The 20,831-nt window shown below is 42.1% G+C and overlaps 3 protein-coding genes across 3 annotated transcripts in view; 1 reads left to right on the plus strand and 2 right to left on the minus strand.

The window, feature by feature from the left end:
* LOC145500950 (uncharacterized) overlaps positions 1–20,831 on the minus strand; it is a 136,469-nt gene that overhangs the window by 65,829 nt on the left and 49,809 nt on the right. The gene's annotated exons all lie outside the window — the stretch shown is intronic.
* LOC145501448 (uncharacterized) lies at positions 3,104–7,702 on the plus strand. Its single transcript, XM_081480925.1, has 3 exons — positions 3,104–3,138; positions 3,403–6,029; positions 6,797–7,702. Exons 2-3 carry the CDS (start codon positions 5,883–5,885, stop codon positions 7,700–7,702), a joined length of 1,053 nt encoding a protein of 350 aa, XP_081337051.1. The 5' UTR covers positions 3,104–3,138; positions 3,403–5,882.
* On the minus strand, positions 10,175–16,109 carry LOC145501449 (uncharacterized). The gene is made up of 2 exons (XM_081480926.1): positions 15,871–16,109; positions 10,175–12,209 (listed from the first exon to the last, which is right to left on the minus strand). The coding sequence occupies exons 1-2, from the start codon at positions 16,107–16,109 to the stop codon at positions 10,175–10,177; spliced, it is 2,274 nt and encodes a 757-aa protein (XP_081337052.1).

The following is a 20,831-nucleotide window of genomic DNA, read 5'->3' on the forward strand; positions in this document are numbered from 1 at the left end:
CCTTCACAAACCTACGTGATCTCGTGAGTTCGAAAGCAATCGATGTAAACGAATGATTAAAGGCTCCAGACGATTTTTTTAACACAAGAAACGGAAAGACAAACGCTACCTTTCGGTAAATGGTTTCTCGGCAGAAAAAGAAAAAACAACGAAGAAGAAAAGGAAAAATAATCCCTAGTCACCAATAGGATTTCAACTGTTGAGGCCGAACCTGATAAACTGAAATTGATCTAGGTCTGTTATAAGCTGACACTCGTTTAGGGTCGAACTGTGCACAGCTGGTCGGACTGTGTTGAATCACGTGACTCAGTCGCACATGGTTTGTCTTTGAAAGAGTTTCGTATCGTGCGGATTGCTCTCACAGTGTTGTTTTTTGTACAGTTTTGTACTTTTCCCGTCGAAACCGCACAAAACATGTAAGTATAAGTTTCACAGTTTCCATTTGTCCGAATGTGTTGTTAATTTAGGTTTTTTCTTGTTCAGTTTTTCACCGTAGGCGTAGATCAAGTTGACAAGCCGTGGAGATGTCTTTACGTCGAGCATCGCGATTAAAGCTTTGAGTTTTTACGACTACGTGTTGAAAATATTATGTGAATTGCCCCGAACACTCCCAATGTCCCGGACGGAGAGCCAGCACTTAGCACACTGCGCTACTTGAACATAAGTTATCCAAAGTATGAAAGTATTAATTATTTATTTACGTACCGCAGGCTCAAGTGTTTCGCTCAGTCTATACCTCACTTTTGACCAAACAGAATGAGCTTGCAGTTTTTAAATACAGCACAATGAAGACATGTACAGATACATGTAATGTAAATCGTGTGGGAGGCCTGAGTAACAAACAGTTTTTTAACGCTGACCTTTTTCATTTTGCAAATATCACAACACACCCCTAAATGGGAAAAGGCTTTATGGGCTTGTTCGAAAGCTAGACTGCCCTCACATCACAAGTAGTTCCTTAATGAGCGATGCCTCATAACACCCTTTCATAATTTATTTTCCAAATTTAGTGGCTTACAGCCACTTTGATTCACTCTCTTATCGAATCCCGAAAGTAACCGCTCCGCCGAAAATAACGGCTTATCCGAAAGTAGCGGCCCTGTGAAGATTACCATTGGAATACAATAAAAAGCCGTATTTTATTTCATACAACGTTTCACACAGTACTATAGATCGATGGAACGAAAAAATTTCTCTTCTTTCTTATTTAGGTACCGTAAGGTGTTTACTTTTGTGATTATAGGTTTTTGGCCTGGGAAAGCACTTCTGTAGAAACCTGGGGAAAGTCTCTGGCTGCGGGGATCAGTACCGGAATGTGTTACAAGGAATTATCTTCAGAGACATCAACAGCACTCAGAACTTAGGTCCAACGATATCGTTTTAATCCATGAATGTCACCAAAAACATAACCAACGTGGGATAGTGGTATCTGGGGTCCCACCACCGGGTGCGTAATCGAAGAACAATTAAAAAACACCTGTATATATGCTAGGCGCTAAACGAATGATCTAATAATTCGTTTAGTGATCCTAACTGGTATTGGCTGCCAATGAGCTCATTGTTGTTTTAGGCTATTCCATCATAGGCAAGTCAGTTATTCTGCTCGTAAATATTAACTAATTACAACTTTAGGTAGTTCTCACTACAAAGCGTTGTACGATAATGAGATAGACAGGTGGTTACCATGGTTATTGGACTTACACTTAACTTCTAACTGTTTGGCTTTTTTTATGGTTACGAATATCGGCAACTTCTCCCCTCACATAGCGAGCTAAAGATTTAGAAGTTTTTAACTCTTGGGCCTAAATAGTCTTATGTTGTTTTCTCCGCTGGTTGTTCTTGGCAGCTACTGAACTCAACTTAGTGCTCACGTTAATAGTAATGTAAATGCTGTGCGAAAGAGACCATGTCTTTGCCACGTTGCCCTTAACCTCAATAACGTCAAAACGACTGGCTCATTCATAAGTAATCCCAGAAGCTTGTTGAAGTTTTGTGAAGAATTCTTACTCTTCCCTCTCTGCACGCCAGGAAAAGTTTTGGCCAAACGCTGCTCAAAGAACTTCACAGTTGTCATTGTTACCGTAAAATGTTCCTTAAGAGAAGCGTAGATGCAAACATTAAACAGTAAAATGTCTCGTTGAAGATGTTCTCTCTGACATTGTTGATGTGTTTTCTTTAACATTTACGCGCGGTGTGATGAGTTAATCTGTTTTAAAACAAACCAGTTACAACGGCTGATAAGGACGGGAGGGACTGGGCACTGGCTTAATCATGGGAAGGAACATTGTCTGGTGAGATAATGCTTCTGGCTTACGTCAGTTCTTGTCATATTGGAATGATCTAGGAAATGTGTTTTTTCCCTGTGATCCCTTCGATTCAGAGTTCATTGTTTGGTTTCAAAACTCTAATCCCTTTCCTTTTTCTTGAAAGAACAAGCAAGTTGGAAGTATTGGTTTAATGGGCACCTTCAATCGGTGAAGCCAAACATTTCTTTTTAACAGCGGTGGAAATTCCACATAGACTGTCACTCAGCTCTCTTACTTTAACACGCTTTTGTTCGTGTCTTGTACCACTTTTTCTAGTGTTGCTGCTCGTTCAAATGTTCATCAGACTTAAAACTTCATGTTCTTCAGGTTGGTGTGAAAGGAGATTGTAAGAATTTTAATAGAGGTGTGGACTGTGATGTTCTAGTCGCTGAGGTTTGTTCGTGTTCATAAATTCTCATCTTAGTGTAGTTAAGTAACTCTAAACGAACAAGAGGAAAAAGATGAAAACGAGCTTAAAGCTCGCTTTTTTCTTCCTCTTATTCTCTCTATGATATTGCTTTGCGCATACTGAATTTCACACCCACCAGAGAAATTGCAATAGAACTGACGAAAAACGCGGGCCGTATTCACTTCCTTTAGTTATTAATCCCGAGAAACAAAATCAGAACCACACAGAGTTCTCGTTATTTTCTAGTAAAAGAGGCAAAATCCTTTGAATCTGAAAAAAAAACTCCTACAAACAATTTTAGTACAGCTTGCTACTGATGTTTTTGAAATTTTAAGTGAAATTATATGCATACTGAGTAACAAACCAGATGAAATCTAATGTATGGAGTGATTGAAAGGCTTGCACCAGGCACAAGGAAAATAGGTGAGAGCAGTTTTTCCTTACATGTGTGTATGAACGGTTCGTAGCTTCAGATCAGAAAATACAAAGACCTACTATTGGCTTGGCTTCTCTGTTTCTTCTCTTCTCTTGGCTTCTCTGTTTCTTGGCCAATCAAGCGCTTACTAGTAGATCACGTGCGATTTTTGGAGCACCGATTGGTCGAGGAACTTGGAATACGTGTCGGAAATAACACTGTTAAGTAGTAAAGTAGACAATGTTCTACTTTTTACTTTTGTGAATTTCTAGAACTGTTTGGAAGACAGCACAACGTTCAACCGAACTGGTAAGTAGTTTATTTATAGTTCTTGAAAAAAAAAAAGTAAAAACTGGATCGTAACATCATGCATGGTATGTCTGTAGGACGGTATGTACTCAAAATTCAAGGCCCAGTGCCATTTTCAGGTCTTATTGGTATCCCTGGGCACCTTCACACCGTCAGCGTTTGAGTATTCTATTTGTTTTTGCTCCTTTGGAAGCTCAGTGCAGAGAAATTTACAAGTTTACGCTTAAAAAGTGTGGCAGGCGCGGTGGCCTCATGGCTAGTACGCTCGTATCCGGATCGAGTGGTCCTGGGTCGAGCCCTGGCCGGGGACATTGTGTTGTGTTCTTGGCCAAGACACTTTACTCTCACAGCGCCTCTCTCCACCCAGGTGTATAAATGGGTACCGGTGAACTTAATGCTGGGGGTGACCCTGCGATGGACTAGCATCCCATCCAGGGAGGAATAGAAATACTCCTAGTTGCTTCATGCTACATACATAGAGGATATTACAGGGTGGCGAGAAGATATGAATTTTATGTTCGAGTGGCAAGAACAATATCTCACTCGTTCGCTTCGCTCACTCGTGAGATATTGTTCTTGCCACGAGAATATAAAATTCATATCTTCGGGCCAACGTGTAATGTTCTTTTTATTATATGGAGAAACCAATTCAACAAAAGCAAAAGGCGGGAATCGTGACTTCATTGAACGATACGACACTCACAAAGGTGACATACGGAAAATACGCCACTCGGGTCCCGGATAAAGTGGCGTATGGAATCTACGAGTGGTTTAGTTCCCAGTAAAACACTCTTCTCCATATAATAAACTGGGATAAGCTCCTGCCTGACGAGCCACTTGGCTCATATGCAGACTTCATAAGTGTGACTGAGGCGAAGTAACTTACTCTGGTAAACTAGCTACAAATATCGTAGTTGTTATTGTTGTTGACAGTCTCGCGTATAATTGGGTGTTTGTTTTCTTTCAACAGGATAACTCTGGGAAATCAATTGGATGGCGTTCGACTTTTAGATCCAGATGTGACAACGCGCTTCAAAAAACGTTACCCGGACGGAAATGTACTTAAACCACCCACCACTAAAGCGTAGCACACTGGTGATGCTTACTCTTCAACGACAGACCAGAAGCAGGTTCTGCTAAACAAAATCCATGTCCACCAAAACAAGCTGTGAATGTCAACTCCAAAAGTAAAACGGCTTGATTTTCTTGGAGTATTTTAGATTACAAACCACTAAAGCCTACGAGGGCATGGCAAGGTTTCTCCTGGCAGCAGAAGAACAAACGATACACGGGACCAAGTTTTTCTACCCTGGGCTGCCTTTTAACGCTCTCAATAAACAAGAGATGATGCTTTGTTTTGAACATTTTTGAATTGTTAATCTTTATTTAGCAGTAACAATATGCAACCTAACCGACTTGTGCTCTTTCATTCCCTTGTTTCTAAACAGTGCTTACTGTGCTTCCACGTTCAGAATAATTAACAACTATGGACGAGGTTGAACGAACCATTGTGATTTGTCAGTGGGGAGCAGATCAATTATTTCTCGAAGCCGAAGGCCGAGGCAAATAATTGACCTGCGAGATACTGACAAATAACGATATTTTGCGATAACCGAGTTCAATAATTGTTTTATTATTCGATCACCAAGTTTGTTTTCTTCCTTAAATCACCCTCTGACAACTCAAAAGAGCTTTTTTCACGAGAGATCATGGTTACAATTACGCATGAGCAGAATATTATTTGCAGCAAAACACATTTAGACGGTACTACGCATGAGCAGACCATTGTTTGTAGGCAGTTACTTGCAGGTCACGTGGTTGGCTCTCGGCCAATGAACCGTTTTGTCGTTGTACTCTAGGGATTAAGAAAGACACCTGTCAGTCATTAGTAAGACCCCATCTTGAATATGCGAGCAGTGTGTGGGATCCACTTACTCGAAAGTAAATCACTGGCATGGAACGTGTGCAAAGATGATTCGCTCGTTTTGTTAAACGTTGATATCATTGATCACTGGGGTCTGTGGCCCGTGATCTGAACGAACTACAGTAGACTTCATTGGAACCGCGTCGAAAGGAAGCCAGATTCACCATGAGCTGTCAATGGCAAGATCAACCCAAGAAAAGAATAACTAGAAAGTACTATCCCAAAAAATTCACACATTTAACCCGTGCGAGCAATACTACAAATCCAATTTTTATGCAAGAACTATACCTGAGTGGAACTTTGTCAAGATACTCTTTTCCCTCTTTTGTCGACTTTCCCTGCTGGTAATGGAATCGATCTTACCATGCAGCAGTGCGACGCGCACGCGCGTGTGTGAAAACATCCTCGCGCGCTTGCATCTTGTTAGTTAACAATTACTAGGCATTGTGACGTCAATAGCGTGTTGCTTATTACTCGTGCGCAGAGTTTATTCTTCGCAGTTTACGGAGCTCTGCTAACATGAATATCATGGATATCGAGAAAACTACAGCAGAAAGAGAATTCCTGCAATATTTACATGGGTACCCTGCGGAACCGGAGTGCCTGACCGCATTGCTTTACGGGAAGAAAAGTCACCTAGAACCGGACATAGCAGAAATGGGACAGGTTAGTAAACACAGATGGGTTGAAATGCAAAATAAAGTCGGAAATTTTACCCTTTGCTAGCAAAGTAACCAAGAATGACAGCGAGGACCAGGGTATCATAAACGGTTAAGGTAACATTGCATATAAAGAATAAGTCTCTTAATTAAGTGAACTCAGTTGATCACAAGCGGCACGCTATGTTTGATAACGTGCAGCAAAGTTTGAAGGCTGAAGTAGTTCGGTGTAATGACGTGGGATACTTACAACTATGAATTATTTCCTCATTTTTGCCATTCAGTCGCTAACCACAATCGACGATCCGTTGCTTTTTACTACTTTTCACCTTTGTGAAAAGTTGGTTGTGCGCATTGACAAGCAGCGAAATCTACAATGATCTACAATCATGGTCGGAATAAAATGGGAAATATAACCAGCCCTCTAGGTCTACTCTGCAGGAATCAGTGATGAACTCCCGTTAAACCAAAACGTGCTATTCTTGCGATCATTTAAATGAAAAATTAACGCCATTTCTCTGGATGGTGTTAATTTCTCATTTAAATTAACCAAGGCTTTTTTCTTTTTACAAAAAGAATAAAAAAAGAACATTTGTTTCTCGGTTGTAGCTTTTTGCACACAACGCTAATTTGGATTCTTGCGTTTAAAGAAACCTGAAAGAAATATCCGCTTGCACTTTGTAGACTGACTTTAATTAGAATCTTCATGTTTTCCTTTTGGCGTTGTAACATTTTCACGTAACTTATATTACGTCGACTTTGTTGTTTCCGTAGATGCTAGTAAGTCTTCGCATCCATGTACGTGTTCTTTACGCAAAACAAAAAAGCCTGGCAAAGAAGATCGAGAATTCTGAACAAATAGCCGAGCAAAGAAATGAACATTTGTCAGTCAAAGACAAAGAAATTCGGCAAATGGTGGCGCAGATAAGTGATCTGAAACGACAACTTGAACTGGAGCAACTTCGGTTAAATCTAACACTGAAAGACACCAAACACGCTGCCGAGAAGGAGAAAATTAAACTGCAGAATGCAATGGAGAAAGCTGCGGCAGTCTTCGAAAACGAGAAAAAAGGATTACAAAAAGCGCTCTTGGAGAGCGAGCAGGAAGTATGCCAGCTTAAGAATCGCTTGGAGGAGAGCGTGCAGGAAACAGCTGCTGTGACGGAGAATTTCAAGAACTTTTATGAAGACTATCTGAAGCTGGAAGAGGATTTGTCCAGTATTGAGCAGCATCTTGTTCCAGTACAAAAACAGTTTCAGGAGCTAGCAAAGGCCATGAATTTACAGCCTGAGGAATTGCACTACAGGCTTGATAAATTGAAACAAGCTCTAGGCAGCAAAGAAAATGCTGGAAACCTAAACGAGGTGTTGCTAAATAAACTGTTGGCGGCGGATAAAGATGAAGTTACTCCCAAAGACAGTCAAGTAGCGTCTTCTTCCGGGGGGAGCAGTGCTTCAGACAGCTTTAATGAACCCCAAGTACAGCCAGGCTCTTTCAGCGACATTGAGAAAGGTGACCCCTCCTGTCCTTTCAGTCAGAAGTTTTTTCCTGAACAGCTGGACAATTCAGCTCAAAAAGAAGCAGGAAACAAAAACAAGCCGACAAAAGGAAGAGTGGTATGGTCTAAGATTGGCTTCAAGATTCTTAAGTTGCCGCTGAGACAACGGAAATCTCGGTAAGGTTTAGAGAATTAAGATTGATAAAATAAATAAATCTATACTTCGCCGTACGTTAAAATCCCAACTGACAAAAGGCTAGTAGTTAGTTAGTTGGGTCTGCCCTGAAACAACTCCGGCTAGTGATTAGAGTGATCACTAATGCTTCAGTGTCATCTTGCAATTGTCTTTGTATGACACTGAAAGCTCGACAGTTTCTACCAATACAAAAAAAACCAACAACTCCAACTTGAATGAAGAGAAGCCTCTGAAACTATTAGGTAATTCTGATTCCTTCAAGCCTCAAAGAGACTCGAATAAGCCTTCCTCGAACCCCTGGGTTTTTTCGTTTTGACCAAGCTGGACGTCAAGATAGCTGTGTATTGAGAGAGTACTTTTAGCGTATTTATGGTCTGAAACGTACCAGGCCAATATTCAGTCCTCTTGACAGAACAAGCTTGCTGAATGAAGGCTTTATTACATGGCATAAATGACACCATTTTCAACGCACACAGCGAGATATCCCTAGCAATCAATCCAGCAGGTATATCTCGCCCGCTCGGGCAGTCAATCACAGAACAGGAACTGATTCATCTTGCCCACTCCCAGAGCTAGCCGAGCAATAAATGGGGTTTTTAGTATTTCGAGCATGCGCACACTAGCAGCGACCTATACTTTAGACAGAACAAGGCCGTTGAGGAGCTGCAGCAACGCAAATAACAGTAAATCATTCTTTCCACTCCAACCTAGAAATATAAATTCTTCTAACACGTTACCACAGATTCCTATTAATACAAGTGGTGAGAATCTAGTGTTACATCAAGACGACATTCCCTAGTTGATGATTGTCTTTATTGTGCTCGCGTATTTTCTTGACATTTTCTTGATATTGTAAGGAGCAATCACATGATAATCAGACTTGGAAATTATCCAGATGAGTTGGAAACCACCACTCAATGTCATTGGCCCTTTCCTCGACTTTTCTCGGCTAACAGCTTCATTAGTACATGTAGTTCAGCAGATGTTCCCAGGATTCCTGTGACTATAAAGTGACCGAAATCCCGAGAACAGATTGCCGTTTCAAGCAAATCTTTGTTGAAATACTCCAAGATATTCTGATTTTTGGTCAAAACTAATAGGACTATTGGAACAACAGTCATGCCACGGTGACGTCATGTTAGTTCGTTACATTGCGTAGTAACTTTAAGAACAAAAATCATGGGTTCGTTTAGTCCTCGGACGCGAAATGTCTCCATAAACTAGCACTTATAACTCCAACGCAGGTGTACTTTGTTCTGATAAAAGTACACGAGGACGTTCCTTTAACCTTTATTTTAAAACGATGAGTATTAAAGCTATATGAGCTTGTGGGGTCGTTTGCAATTAACTAATCGCTAAGTAACTACAACCTAAAAAACTAGGGGTATTTACAGAAAAAATGTTTGAACTGAAGTCAGCGATATATACAATAAGAGATTGTTAGCATAAGTTTTTAAGTATATAGAAAGTCATCTTTTCTAAAATTACAAGTGGATGCAGATGTTATCTTAAAGCTGAAGTCATTAAAATTAACTAGAGATTTAAGCTTTAGCCTGAGGTCACGATATGGAACATTTTTTGTCAAGGCACTACAGTTGTTGGTCACTGCATTCCACAGGACTGAGCCTCTGAACGCGACAGAGTCTTTCATGTAACGCGTGTTGAAGCGGGGAACAATTAAAGAAGCGCAGGTCTGGGTTGAATAATTTGTGGCCCGTTTCTTAGAAATCAGATCGATTAATGTGACAGGTAACCTATCGTGAAAAGCTTTATGAAAACAGATAAAAAGGCTGATTTATAATAAATAGACAGAGTGGGCCATTGGGCCCGTTGTAGGACATCAACAGAAGCCATGTCTTTCGGCAAGTTAAAAGTAAGCCTCGCAGCCCCGCAGTGAAGTCTTTCCAGGGACTGAAATAAGTCGGAGTTGCAGCAAGATCCCCATAGTATAAGACCATAGGTCACTGAGGGCAAAATGACCTTAAAATAGAGATCCTGACGAACGTTCCTAGGGAGAAATCTCGAGTTCTTAAGCAATCCTAGTTTTTTAGCAAATGATTTTTTGAGTTCCAGCATATGCGGAGTCCAGGTCAGTTTCTCATCAACGGTCATTCCCAGTAATCGTGATTTTGATACCCATTCAATTGTAGAGTTTCCAATGAAGATCGGGGGAATATTAGCCGGGAGATTTCGTCTAGAGATTAGCATGGCCTCACTTTTACTTGGGTGGGGTGTTCATCTGTTAATGAGGCACCACTCGTTTAATTCACGGAGGGCAGAATTTAACTGGGCAATACTTTTTTCTGCCGTGTCACTCACGCAGTAAACCGTTGTGTCGTCGGCAAACATATAGACGGATCCGGAAGACACAGAGGACGGAAGATCGTTCGTGAAAAGAGTGAAAAGTGTTGGCCCCAAAACAAACCGTTGTGGAATTCCGAAAGAGATCGGTATCATCTATGAAGTTGCTCCATTAACAGCTGTAAATTGCTGTCTTTCCTTTAAGTAACTTTTAAGCCAGTCCAGGAGTAGTCCTGATATGCCAAAGTCCCTTTCCAACTTCATTTCGAGAATGGTGTGCGACACACTGTCGAATGCCTTTTTAAAATCTATAAAGGCAACTGGTACCACTAAGCCTGCGTCTACAGCTTTTCTCCACGTTTCGGTAAGTTGTGTTAGTAGCAGTTCTGTCGAAAATCCTGCGCGGTATGCCCATTGTTTGTCCGTGACCAGATTATTAGCTTTATATACATGACTTACAATTGTGTCGTTGACTACGGATTCAAGGATCTTGCTAGGGACGCTTAGCAATGATATCGGTCTGTAATTGCAACAATCGGTTTCATCGTCCTTTTTATATACTGGAGTAAGCCTCGCAGTTTTCCAGCTAGTGAACACCCTACTGGTGTTAAGGGAGAGTCGGAATAGGCTGAGGAGTGACGGGACAATCGCATCGCCTGCTAGCTTCAGAAGTTTTGGAGGTATGTTATCGGGACCCGTGGATTTTCTTGTTTTTAGCGCCTTTATTTTGTCCGCAACTAAAGACTTTGAACCATAGGCATCTGTGAGTCGAGGACTATCTGTCTCGCCCTTGTCTGCGCAAGTTTTCCCGTATCGACAACTTGTAGGCGGGGGTAAAGTGTTGGATAGCTTTAAGCCAATCGTAGCAAAACAGGAGTTCATAAGGTTTGCTTTTCCCGAGTCCGTAAATTCCAGGGTGCCGTCATCCTTTTTGAGAGGCCCAATGTTTTTGCGGACCTTGGGGTTAGTAGCCCTTTTAAGAAGATTCCAGTATGCACTCGAGGACTTGACTTCATTAAAAATGATGGAAAAATAAGATGATTTAGCTTTCCTTAAATCAGACGTAACTTCGTTCCTGACTCGTTTGTAATTAGACCACTGCTCTGGACATTTGCTAGAAATTGCCGCCTTAAACAGTTTATACCGTCGGTTCATTTTGTGACGAATTTCGCAAGTTATCCATGGGGAGGAGAAGCTTCTTGCCCTTATCTCTTTCCACGGAGCATGTTCATTGGAAATATCGTCGAATAGTCGTTCCCAAACCCATAGCTGGTCGTCAGGCTCTTCGAAGATGGATGCGATGTGACATGGAGTACATTCAAAATCATGTTTAAATTTCTCTATGTCCATTCTTTTAAAGTTCCTCGTTTTGATGAATTTTGGCGGCGGTCTTTTGTTTTTGAGCCGAATGATTGCGTAGATTAAATCGTGATCAGATATTCCCAGTGGGAAAACACCAGTAGAACTGATTAGACCTTTTGTTTTTGTAACAAAGAGATCTAACAAGGTGCATGATGAAATTGTTGATCTTGTGGCCTCCTGAATCATGTTATACATATTAAACGTCTCAAAGATAGAACGCAGTTTGATTGTATTTCGGTGCAGAATGTTGTCTGGAGAGCCTTGAAAAGAGAAGTCACAGTTGAAGTCGCCAAGTAGAAAAATATTCTCAGATCTCAACCAGGCTTTTTCAAGTGGCGTGATGATGCGTTCGAAGAAAACGTTGTCATCAGGTGGTCTGTAGATGACAGAGAATAGGGCCAGGGTGCTAGAAGTTTTGACTTGTAGCCAAATCGTTTCAAGACCCTCAGTAAACAAATCTTTGCGATGAATAGCATGTAAATATTCTGCAAAATACAAAGCACAACCTCCTCCTTTGCGATCGAGTCGTAATAGCTTCATCCCGTCAATGTTCGAGGCAGTGTCTAACACAGTTTTGTCCAGGTGATTTTCAGTTATTGCCAGCACCTCAAATTTGCATAATAACTGCAAGCATCTTAATTCGTCGATCTTGTTTCTTAAGCTGCAGATGTTCAAATGTGCTACTTTTAGATCTCTAGCTGAGCATTTAGACAGTTGATGGACAAGATCAGTGAGATGACTTTCGCATTCGTCATCTTTGGGAAGTACGTCTGAAAGCGGCGGTGTTGGAATGCCGATCACTGAGGAAAGCGAGTCGTCTGACGATGAACTGAAAGGACGTAAACAATCAGTTAGGAGGGGCGATTCTTATGCGTTCCTGTCACGCCCTTGTGTGTTTTACTCAGGTTAGGCTTTACTTACTGAAGTATTGTATAGTTCGTAATATCGATAGATTCAGTTCTACTCTTTTCTTTTCATTTTGCAGGAATTGAGGCGACATCAGCTCATGTGTTAGTCGTGCAGACTGCTTTCCCGTTTACACCAGTGCTCAGTTCTTATACAATAGACCATTTTACAGTTGTCTGCTCAGTGACCTGGCCTTTGTATGGCAGCGAGGCTAGAGTTGACCTTGTTTGATACAGACCTCACTGCTTTTGTCATGTAAATGCACCTAGTTAGCATCAGAACAACTTGTTTTACACAACAAAAGCAGTGAGGTCTGTATCAAAACAAGGTCAACTCTAGCTTCGCTGCCATACAAAGGCCAGGTCACTGAGCAGACAACTGTAAAATGGTTTATTTCTCGCTTGTCTTATTTATCATTCCTTTCCTTAACTCATAGAACCCTTTCTTTATCTTCTTTTGGTGTGAAACTGTATGATATGTACATGTATTTCTCACCCATGTATTACCTAGTCATTACTAAAAGGAATTCCCTGGTAAAGAAGCAGTTTTAAGCAAAATAAACTAGCATTCTCGCTTACGTTTATACCTCTTATTGTGACCATGAAGATGTTCTCTTCGCGCCAGAGAAGGAACTTTCCGAACCCGCTAAACAAATCTTTTCGTCAGAACCAAGTTTAACCGCTTAAATATTTCTACAATTCCCTAACCTTGTTAACATTTTCTGTCTCCAAATTAGCAAGAGATTTTCTCAGTCTATCAGGCGTTTTCGCGTTAGTATTTTATTATCTACGAGCTTATTTTATCCAAGATCAGGGCGGTACAGCGACTTCTCTTTCCTCGTGTACGGGCGGATACAAGAATTCTTGAATGTAAATCTTAATAACTTCGACGCCATCGGCGTGGATGGAGAATGCCGCAGGCGAGAGCTGTTAGAGGGAAAGTGTTTTTCCGATTTTACCATCGAAAACACCATTTCCAGCATTCCTGACACTTGAAAAAGGTTTGTGAAGACATGATATAAAATCTGTAGTTTCCTTTTTATCAACCAGAAAACCGAAAAATAATGCAATGGCGAAAGGTTCATCATCTTTTCCCGCTAAGACAATCAGGCAGTTGGTGGAACCGAAGTGAAACAACTATGTATAAAACAATTTTATTCTATTAGTTTTATGATGAGTCAAACAAATAACAAAACGATGATATTCAAAGGGGGGTTTGTAACCTCCTCACCCCCTCCCCTGGATCCGCCTCCACAACAATAAGCCAATAAACGGGCGACAAATTTGACACTTGTTATACAAAAACCTTTATTAAAACGAGTAACATTTCACCTTGTTTTAGTGCATCCAGGCTCCGACACAAACGTCTATCCAATGTAATGCAAGCATAAGGTAATTCCACAAGGGTCTCAGTTACGTAAGCCTGTCAACAAGATCCCTATTGGAGCCCAGTTTTCTCTGGGGACGTTTCACATCAAGCAGTTTACTTTTTGTTTGGTTCTACAATACATACTGCGAGGTTATGTCGGTCATAATTAACAATTAGATTATTCGCTCTCGATTTCTATGAGGTGATAGTTGATTCGGCCTTCGGCCTCATCAACTATCACCTCATAGAAATCGAGAGCGAATAATCTAATTGTTTTAGTAGAATTCTAACTTAAATTAACGCAAATAATGGTTTCCAAATTTTTTTCGACGCATTATTGAACTTTACGCTTTAACAAAATCGCGCGTATTGAATTGTCCTTGGTAAATTTGCAGTTGTTTATACGCGCGCAACTGTTTTTCAATAATTTCAAGTTTTTAAAGTCAAGAATCCGTGTATGTCCTTCTTTTAGTCTTCTCATGGATTTAATTATCCATTTACATCTAAACTTTCTTCCAAAACTTCGGGAAAACGATAAAATCGTCGCATTTCGTGGACGACCGACAGCTACTGCACTCTAATGGCTGATAGTATACGAGTAACTCAGCCAACAATGATCAGATTGCAGCATTTGCATTAGTGTGCTAGTAGAATTCTACTACTTATGGTTAGTAATCACTGTCAGTTTCTGGAATGTACAGGGAAATATTATCCTTTGCAAAATTCTTCACTGATTCTCCACAAATAAACGATGGTCATTTTTTACTATTCACTACAATCTCGTAGAGGAACGTTCGCGTGACGCTCCACTTGGTCGAATTTTAGGCGGCTTTTGTTATCACATCAGGGAACAACATCTACCTGAAAGACAATGACATAAAATAACCCCCATTATTACACGACGAGGCTAGTACAGAGGGCCAATAACTAAAATCAACCAATCAACCAATGCGGTAAGTAAGATGAGTAAGATGTATGTAATAATATACAAACAGGACATCGCAGTCAATTATTGACTTCCCTATTTATCAATTTGAAGTTGGCAAAGGAAAATTAACCCCGTAGAGAGTTAGTGAAGCTGACGTTACGAGTGTTCAGTTAGTCACTCGTCAGACAAAAGTGACGAAGGGCTGACACTAAAACATCAGCGTTACTAACTTGACCTCTCTACAACGGTTAACTTACCCCTATCAAGTTAAGGTTGATAAATAACCAGGAAATAACTAAGTCCTTAGAATTGATACCAGAGGTTATTCCCAGACAAAGCTTTCGTTTGCTTAGAGATGTTATTAGACATAACTGCAGGGAAGCGTGGGTTTATCCGTATATCAGCTAGTCTTTTTTGTGCTTTGGCAATGATGGCCTTTATGATAATTACGCTGATTCCCATCTTGCTATTTGGGTTGGGGTGATATGGACAGTTATGGACTTTTCGATGGTGATTTCCTCAACTATGATTTGCGTAACTGTTAACAGGCGTAGATAGCACCATTCCTCCAGATCTGGATAGTTGAGTGTGACTCTATGTGCTGGGAATACTTGTTTTACTAGGGTGGACGAAGTGAATTTAAGAGCCTTTTGATCTGGGGAAACTGAGTAATCGTTAACAGGTAATGTTGTCCTTCACTAAAAGACCTCTTGAAATCACTTGCCATGGCAACGTTGGACCGTATGATGTTATAAGCTCTTTCGAAGGTGCTTAGCTGGCAAGTCGATGCTATTTGTCTATTGCTTATAGGAGTTGAAAATAGAGTGGATTCAAAAAGTATCATGTTGATGCTGCTTCAATTTCACAGCATGATGCCGAGAGTATGATATAGTCAGGATTACTGATCTTCCAGCCCCTACTGACGAAAGGTGGCGGCGAAGGAGAAATATTTCACTTGAACATTTCGATCCCCGCGTTTATCTCAACCGCTCAGTCAAATGATTTTATATAGCTTGTGACATCATCTCCAGCTTCCGGTAATGGAAGTTTCTGTCATCTAGAATATTACTTCTTAGGTTGTAATCGAGGGGAACAGATATTGACGTTCTTCATAGCTGAGATATGTCATATTGGGTTTGCGGGTACTCCCTCGCCTTTCGTATGCGTGCTAACCATTTGTCGAGAGAAACCAGTTTCGATGAGCCGGCGGCGTGTTTTTCCAAAATCAGCGAACTAATTCAGAGAGAATGCGATTAGCTTTGTTGATTTGTTTCCAGTTATTGTTTACCCTTTGACGAGAGACTCTCGAGACTGGAAACTGGAGAAGACATTTTGGAAGGGAGTCTCCGGAAACTTATCTGCCATTTCTGTCTGCGCCCCTGTGGATGTTTTTCCCAAACGGTAAGTATCTATGCTTTGATAACGTGGCCCTTCATGCTTCTTATAAAAATAAACAGCCAGACTTGTGGCCACGAGATCCCAAATGGGAATGTTGCGTTTTGTTACGCACCAAAAAAGCTCAACCATGTTAACATACATACTGAACGAACACACATGTATAGTGTATGTTTTGGGACAGACCAAATTCAGCCTTATTTTGAGTCTCACCTCGCGGCTCGACTCAAAATAAGAAGGCCAAACTTGGCCGTTCCCAAAACATACACGATACATGTGTGTAATACTGCCCGGAGCGCTTCGATCTAGCCCTTATTCCGGTTTTGCGAGGCGCCTCCGGTCTCTGTCTCAGAAAGAAATCCCAATTGAACAAGGGCATGTCTTGGTGTAAAACCATAGTCGTGTAGGTGTGTACAGAAATGCATCCCGTAACAGACCCCGTCCATGATTTGATTTTTCGATGTGTAGAAGATATGGCTAAAGACGTCAAACGAGTGTTTGACGAATCAAGGCTTTCTCCTTCTGAGAGTGCTCTCATTGGCCCGCACACTATCGTCAACTCGGTTCTTTACGATCTGGTCGAAAAAAGCGCTGATTTGGGCCCCCAATATTCCGATAGACAAAGAAAAGAAAGATTAATTTTATCAGGAAGAATTTTCTTGCGGCTAATGGCGATGTTTACCAACGTCCCGAACTTGAAAGACGTTCTAGGTGACCTTGAGCTGCTTTATGAACACATCGAAATAGCCATATGCCATGAAAGGATCAACCAAACCTCAGACTTAGTGCTTGACTTCAGGATGTTTCCCGAACAACGACGGGCCTACGTACGCGACTTTCTGGGTCTGTCATAGATCGTAACCCAATTGAAGACGAAGCGTGCCTAAGCCAATTAAACACGTCGTAGGGCTGGATATAAGATGGCCGACCACGGCGAACAAACAAATCTCGAGCAACTAACAGGCGAGTTCGTCGAAAGGAGGGCCGAGGTAGATGAAGAGCTCATAAACATGTCTGTCCGCTTAGAAGAGCTCGAAGATTCTAACAAAATTTTAAGAAGTTTTGCTGCTTTTGGGGCGGGTTTTTTGGCTGCGAGGATAGTGATTGGTATAACGAGGCTGCTTTTTGGCCTAGACAAAAAAAGTAATTAAAGCTTTCGAGAAGGTTACTCAAGACACGAGAAAGGTATGGTTACATGTGCGTTAAAAATAACACAATCAAGTGTGAAATAGGAAAAATCTCTTGATCAGCTGTTCAATTTTTTCGCTCTAGTGAAAGCTCTTTGTTTTACTGCGTTTCGTGCCCGAGTTTTCCTCGAAAAAAGGTGAAAAGTGTTATTTTTATTGACCAGGCCGAGAAGAAATGCCGTATTCTAACAAACTGTGGGCAAAAGAGAAATGTGCCTGTAAAATTCCTCTTGGCTTCAACTTTTCTGATGGCTTTGAAAATTCCTGAGGGCTTCAACTGAAGCCCAGAGGAATACGCAACCGGAAGCTGTACTCTGAAGACTTTAAACAAACGGAAGCGCGTCATGCAAGCAATCAACAACTTCGCGTGTTATATCACGCACGTTTCTCTGCCACTCAGGCGTGAAATATTCTTTCACGAGAAACACGATCAAGTGGAAACTGACAATCATCGCTGAAACCAGTGTCAGCAAGTTTTGATAATATGCAAATGAAACGTTGTGTTTTCAAATGTCAATTCGAAGCGGCGGTAAGGTCGGTTATTATTTTTTTTCTTAATTCGGCTTCAACTTTGCCGCGGATATCTTTCTCCAGTTTGTCAACATCAACAAGCTTTCATCTTGACGGTTGGCGAATCAGCGTGGCTCGGACTTGTTCTTTCATGAAGTTGTACTGCTGAAACTCGGAAAGAATGATGTCAAACTCGTGGGCAGACACGGTGTTGTTATTTCAAGCTCTGGATAATAGTCTGCTGATTGTGTCACGTTTGGCGACGGCGAGCGTGGTAATCTCATGATGCTTTTTGATTTTTGCCTCAAGTTTTCTGCTGGCGATAATCAGCCCTGAAGAAACGACAGCGAAACAGCCGCCAACGCCGCCTAATGGAATTGTGGCCGGGAGGCCAATCACAGACAGAGCCGAACCAAAGCTCGCGCTTGAAAACGCTGCTGAGAGAACACTGGAGCCCGCAGCACTCCAATTAACGAATATTTTTGCCCGTTTGTATTTTTTCGCAACGAGGCGGTAGCAGCCGACCTCTTGGCCCAAAAAGTTGGCTATCTCGTCGATCTTTTGCAAACGGAAATTTTCAGCTGGTTCCGTCAGTATGGGATAGAGAGGCTCCGGAGAGCTTTCAGGAGGAGCAGACGGTAGAACGTTCGCAGACGACATGGTATAAAAGCGTTAATTAATTTCTGATTCAAATTGCAGAGGCAAGCCTTTGAAATCAAAGAGCTCGCCATTTTCATCTTTGACGCTGACAGTTATACTATTTATATGGGCGTCTGTGGAGCAGTCACGCAAAACCTCGTGAGGATAAGATAAGATAAGATAAGAACTTTATTAACGTGTCAAAGTCGCTAGCATACAATGTATACTAATTGGGGACACCTAACTACGATTACTTATATAGTAAATAAAATATGAAATACATGTACGTATGTAAGTGTAGGAGGCGAACTATAGTTGATTTTTTCATAAGGACGGCCTTTTGTATCAAATCTAGCCAAAACATCTGATCTCTTCCCGTTTAAAAAGTTTTTATTTTTGTCGATCAGATGGCAATGAATAAAATATATGCTTGGGATGTTTAGCTTTTTTACATAAGAATAAGAATAAACAATTTCACTTAATCCATTAACAGGCTGATTTATTGTCTGCCCGGTGCCAAGAAACCTTGCCAAAGCGTGACTAACTGAAACTTGTCTAACCGAGACATTAATCACGGCAGAAAAAGAGTCCAAGGAATGGTTCCACTGTCCGAAAATGAAATACTGGCCGCAGCAACTGAACTTCGCGGTCTTCTGCGCGACGCAGGCGTGCGGGGTCTCGCGCGAAATCTTCGACAGCGGCGTGAATCTGCCCGCGCAAGTCTGAGCCTTTTACCAGTTCACGGTGTACTTCACGGTCCGGCGCGTGCTGTAGCAGCTGGGCGGTACCCAGAGCAAAAACGCGCTGCCGGTAACCCGACGTTCAACCAGTTCGACAACCCTTACGACGTGGCGGCGTACAACCGCTTGTGCACCGAGTTCGGGATCGACCCCGCGAGCGATTTCCGTTTCAAACGCGGCATGAACCACGGCCTGGGGAACATATACCGGCACATGAACGACACCGGCGAGGTGGAGAAGACGGACTGGGCGCATTTCTCCGAGTGGCATAAGTTCAGCGACACAAACATTAGCCACATCGAGCCCGAACCCATCGCGGCCACGCAGTACGACTGGTTCGCGTCCAAAACGGTGGCGGGCCTGACTCAGGTGGGCCTTTCGCGCATAAACCAGTCGATCGAAGCCTTCGTTTACTGCATCTTGGGCGCGCAAGTCAACGTGCGCAGCAGCATCTTGGGTCAAGGCAGTCGGGCGAAAGAAGCTCGGACCGAGTTCCTGACCCTGATGGAAGACGCAATACGACAGCCCAACCTGTCGCAGAGCGTGCAAAGGTACCAGCTGGCGGTGGACGAAGCCAAAGTCCGGCTCAACCTAGCGGTGGCGCCGCTGGCGTGGCTGATGCTTGCGAGGATGATCATCAACACCGAAAGCACGGTGGGCTACAACAACAAGCTTAAACAGGCAGTTGCTGGAATGAAACTGGGAGCGAACAATGAGGTGAATTCAGGGACAGAAAAAGCTGGGCTAAAAACGATGGAAGGCGGTCCATCAAAAATCAACCCGCCAAATGGCCATCCTTCCAATCCGATTCACAAAGCGGCTGAATCAAGAAATCAAGCTTTTTGATATATTTTTCAAACAAAAAGGCCACCGCGACAAGAATCAGGAGCCAGGGTGTGCTCGGCGAGATAGCTGACCACTTGCCCCGCTGTTTTGAAAAGAAAGCTCGCAACCTGGCCGATCAGCCCGGGCAACATATAACCAAGCTTCGCGCCTTTTTCCTTGAGGCCGTTCACCAAAGCTTTGCGGGTGGCTTTCAGAGCCTTAGTAACTGAGCCGACGACAGCCCCGATTGTGACTCCCGCGGCGAGAAGAACAGCCGTCACTCTCACGCCATATTTTTTGAAAATGTCTTTGATTCTTTCCAAGAGAGGCCGCGCCCTTCAATCTGAGTTTGCAAACGCGCGAGCTCCTCGTTTATTTCCACAACTCTTTCTTCTGCCGCTTCTTTGTCGGAGGGCGAAGCGTCTTCAGCTTGGATATCCTGGAGTTGCTCTTTTCCACGCTGTAGCTCGCGTTCTTCCTCTTTCAGGTCATCTAAAGGTTTTCTCCTGTTTAGTCTTTCTTCCTTCGTATTTCTGTCACTTTTTTGTGCCGCTATTCTTGCTCTGAGTCTTTCTGCTTTTGCTTCGCTTTTTCCTTGTTTTTTTAATTGTCTTTCGAGCGCTTTTACTTCTTTTTGGACGCCTTCAGCCTCTTTTTTATAATTCTTTATTTGTCGAGCCAGCCTGTCATTTTCTGATTGGATTTCAATACTGGTGCCATGTTCTTTATGAATGACATTACGCTCTGCTTGAGTTCACTTCCTTTTTTGTATAACTTCGAGCAGCTTTTGTTCTTTTTTTGTGTTTTTTTTTTCTGCGACGAGTGCCTCTTCTTTTTTGATTTCTTTTTCGGTCTCTTTTAAAGCTTGTTCGTCAATTCTTATATTCTTATTCTTGCGCCATCGGGCCAAGAGAGTTTTTGATCTCTTTTGGAAGTGAGGGGTTCAGCCGTTC

This window comes from Orbicella franksi, chromosome 10 (genome assembly GCF_964199315.1).
Source record: "Orbicella franksi chromosome 10, jaOrbFran1.1, whole genome shotgun sequence".
Taxonomy (NCBI): domain Eukaryota; kingdom Metazoa; phylum Cnidaria; class Anthozoa; order Scleractinia; family Merulinidae; genus Orbicella; species Orbicella franksi.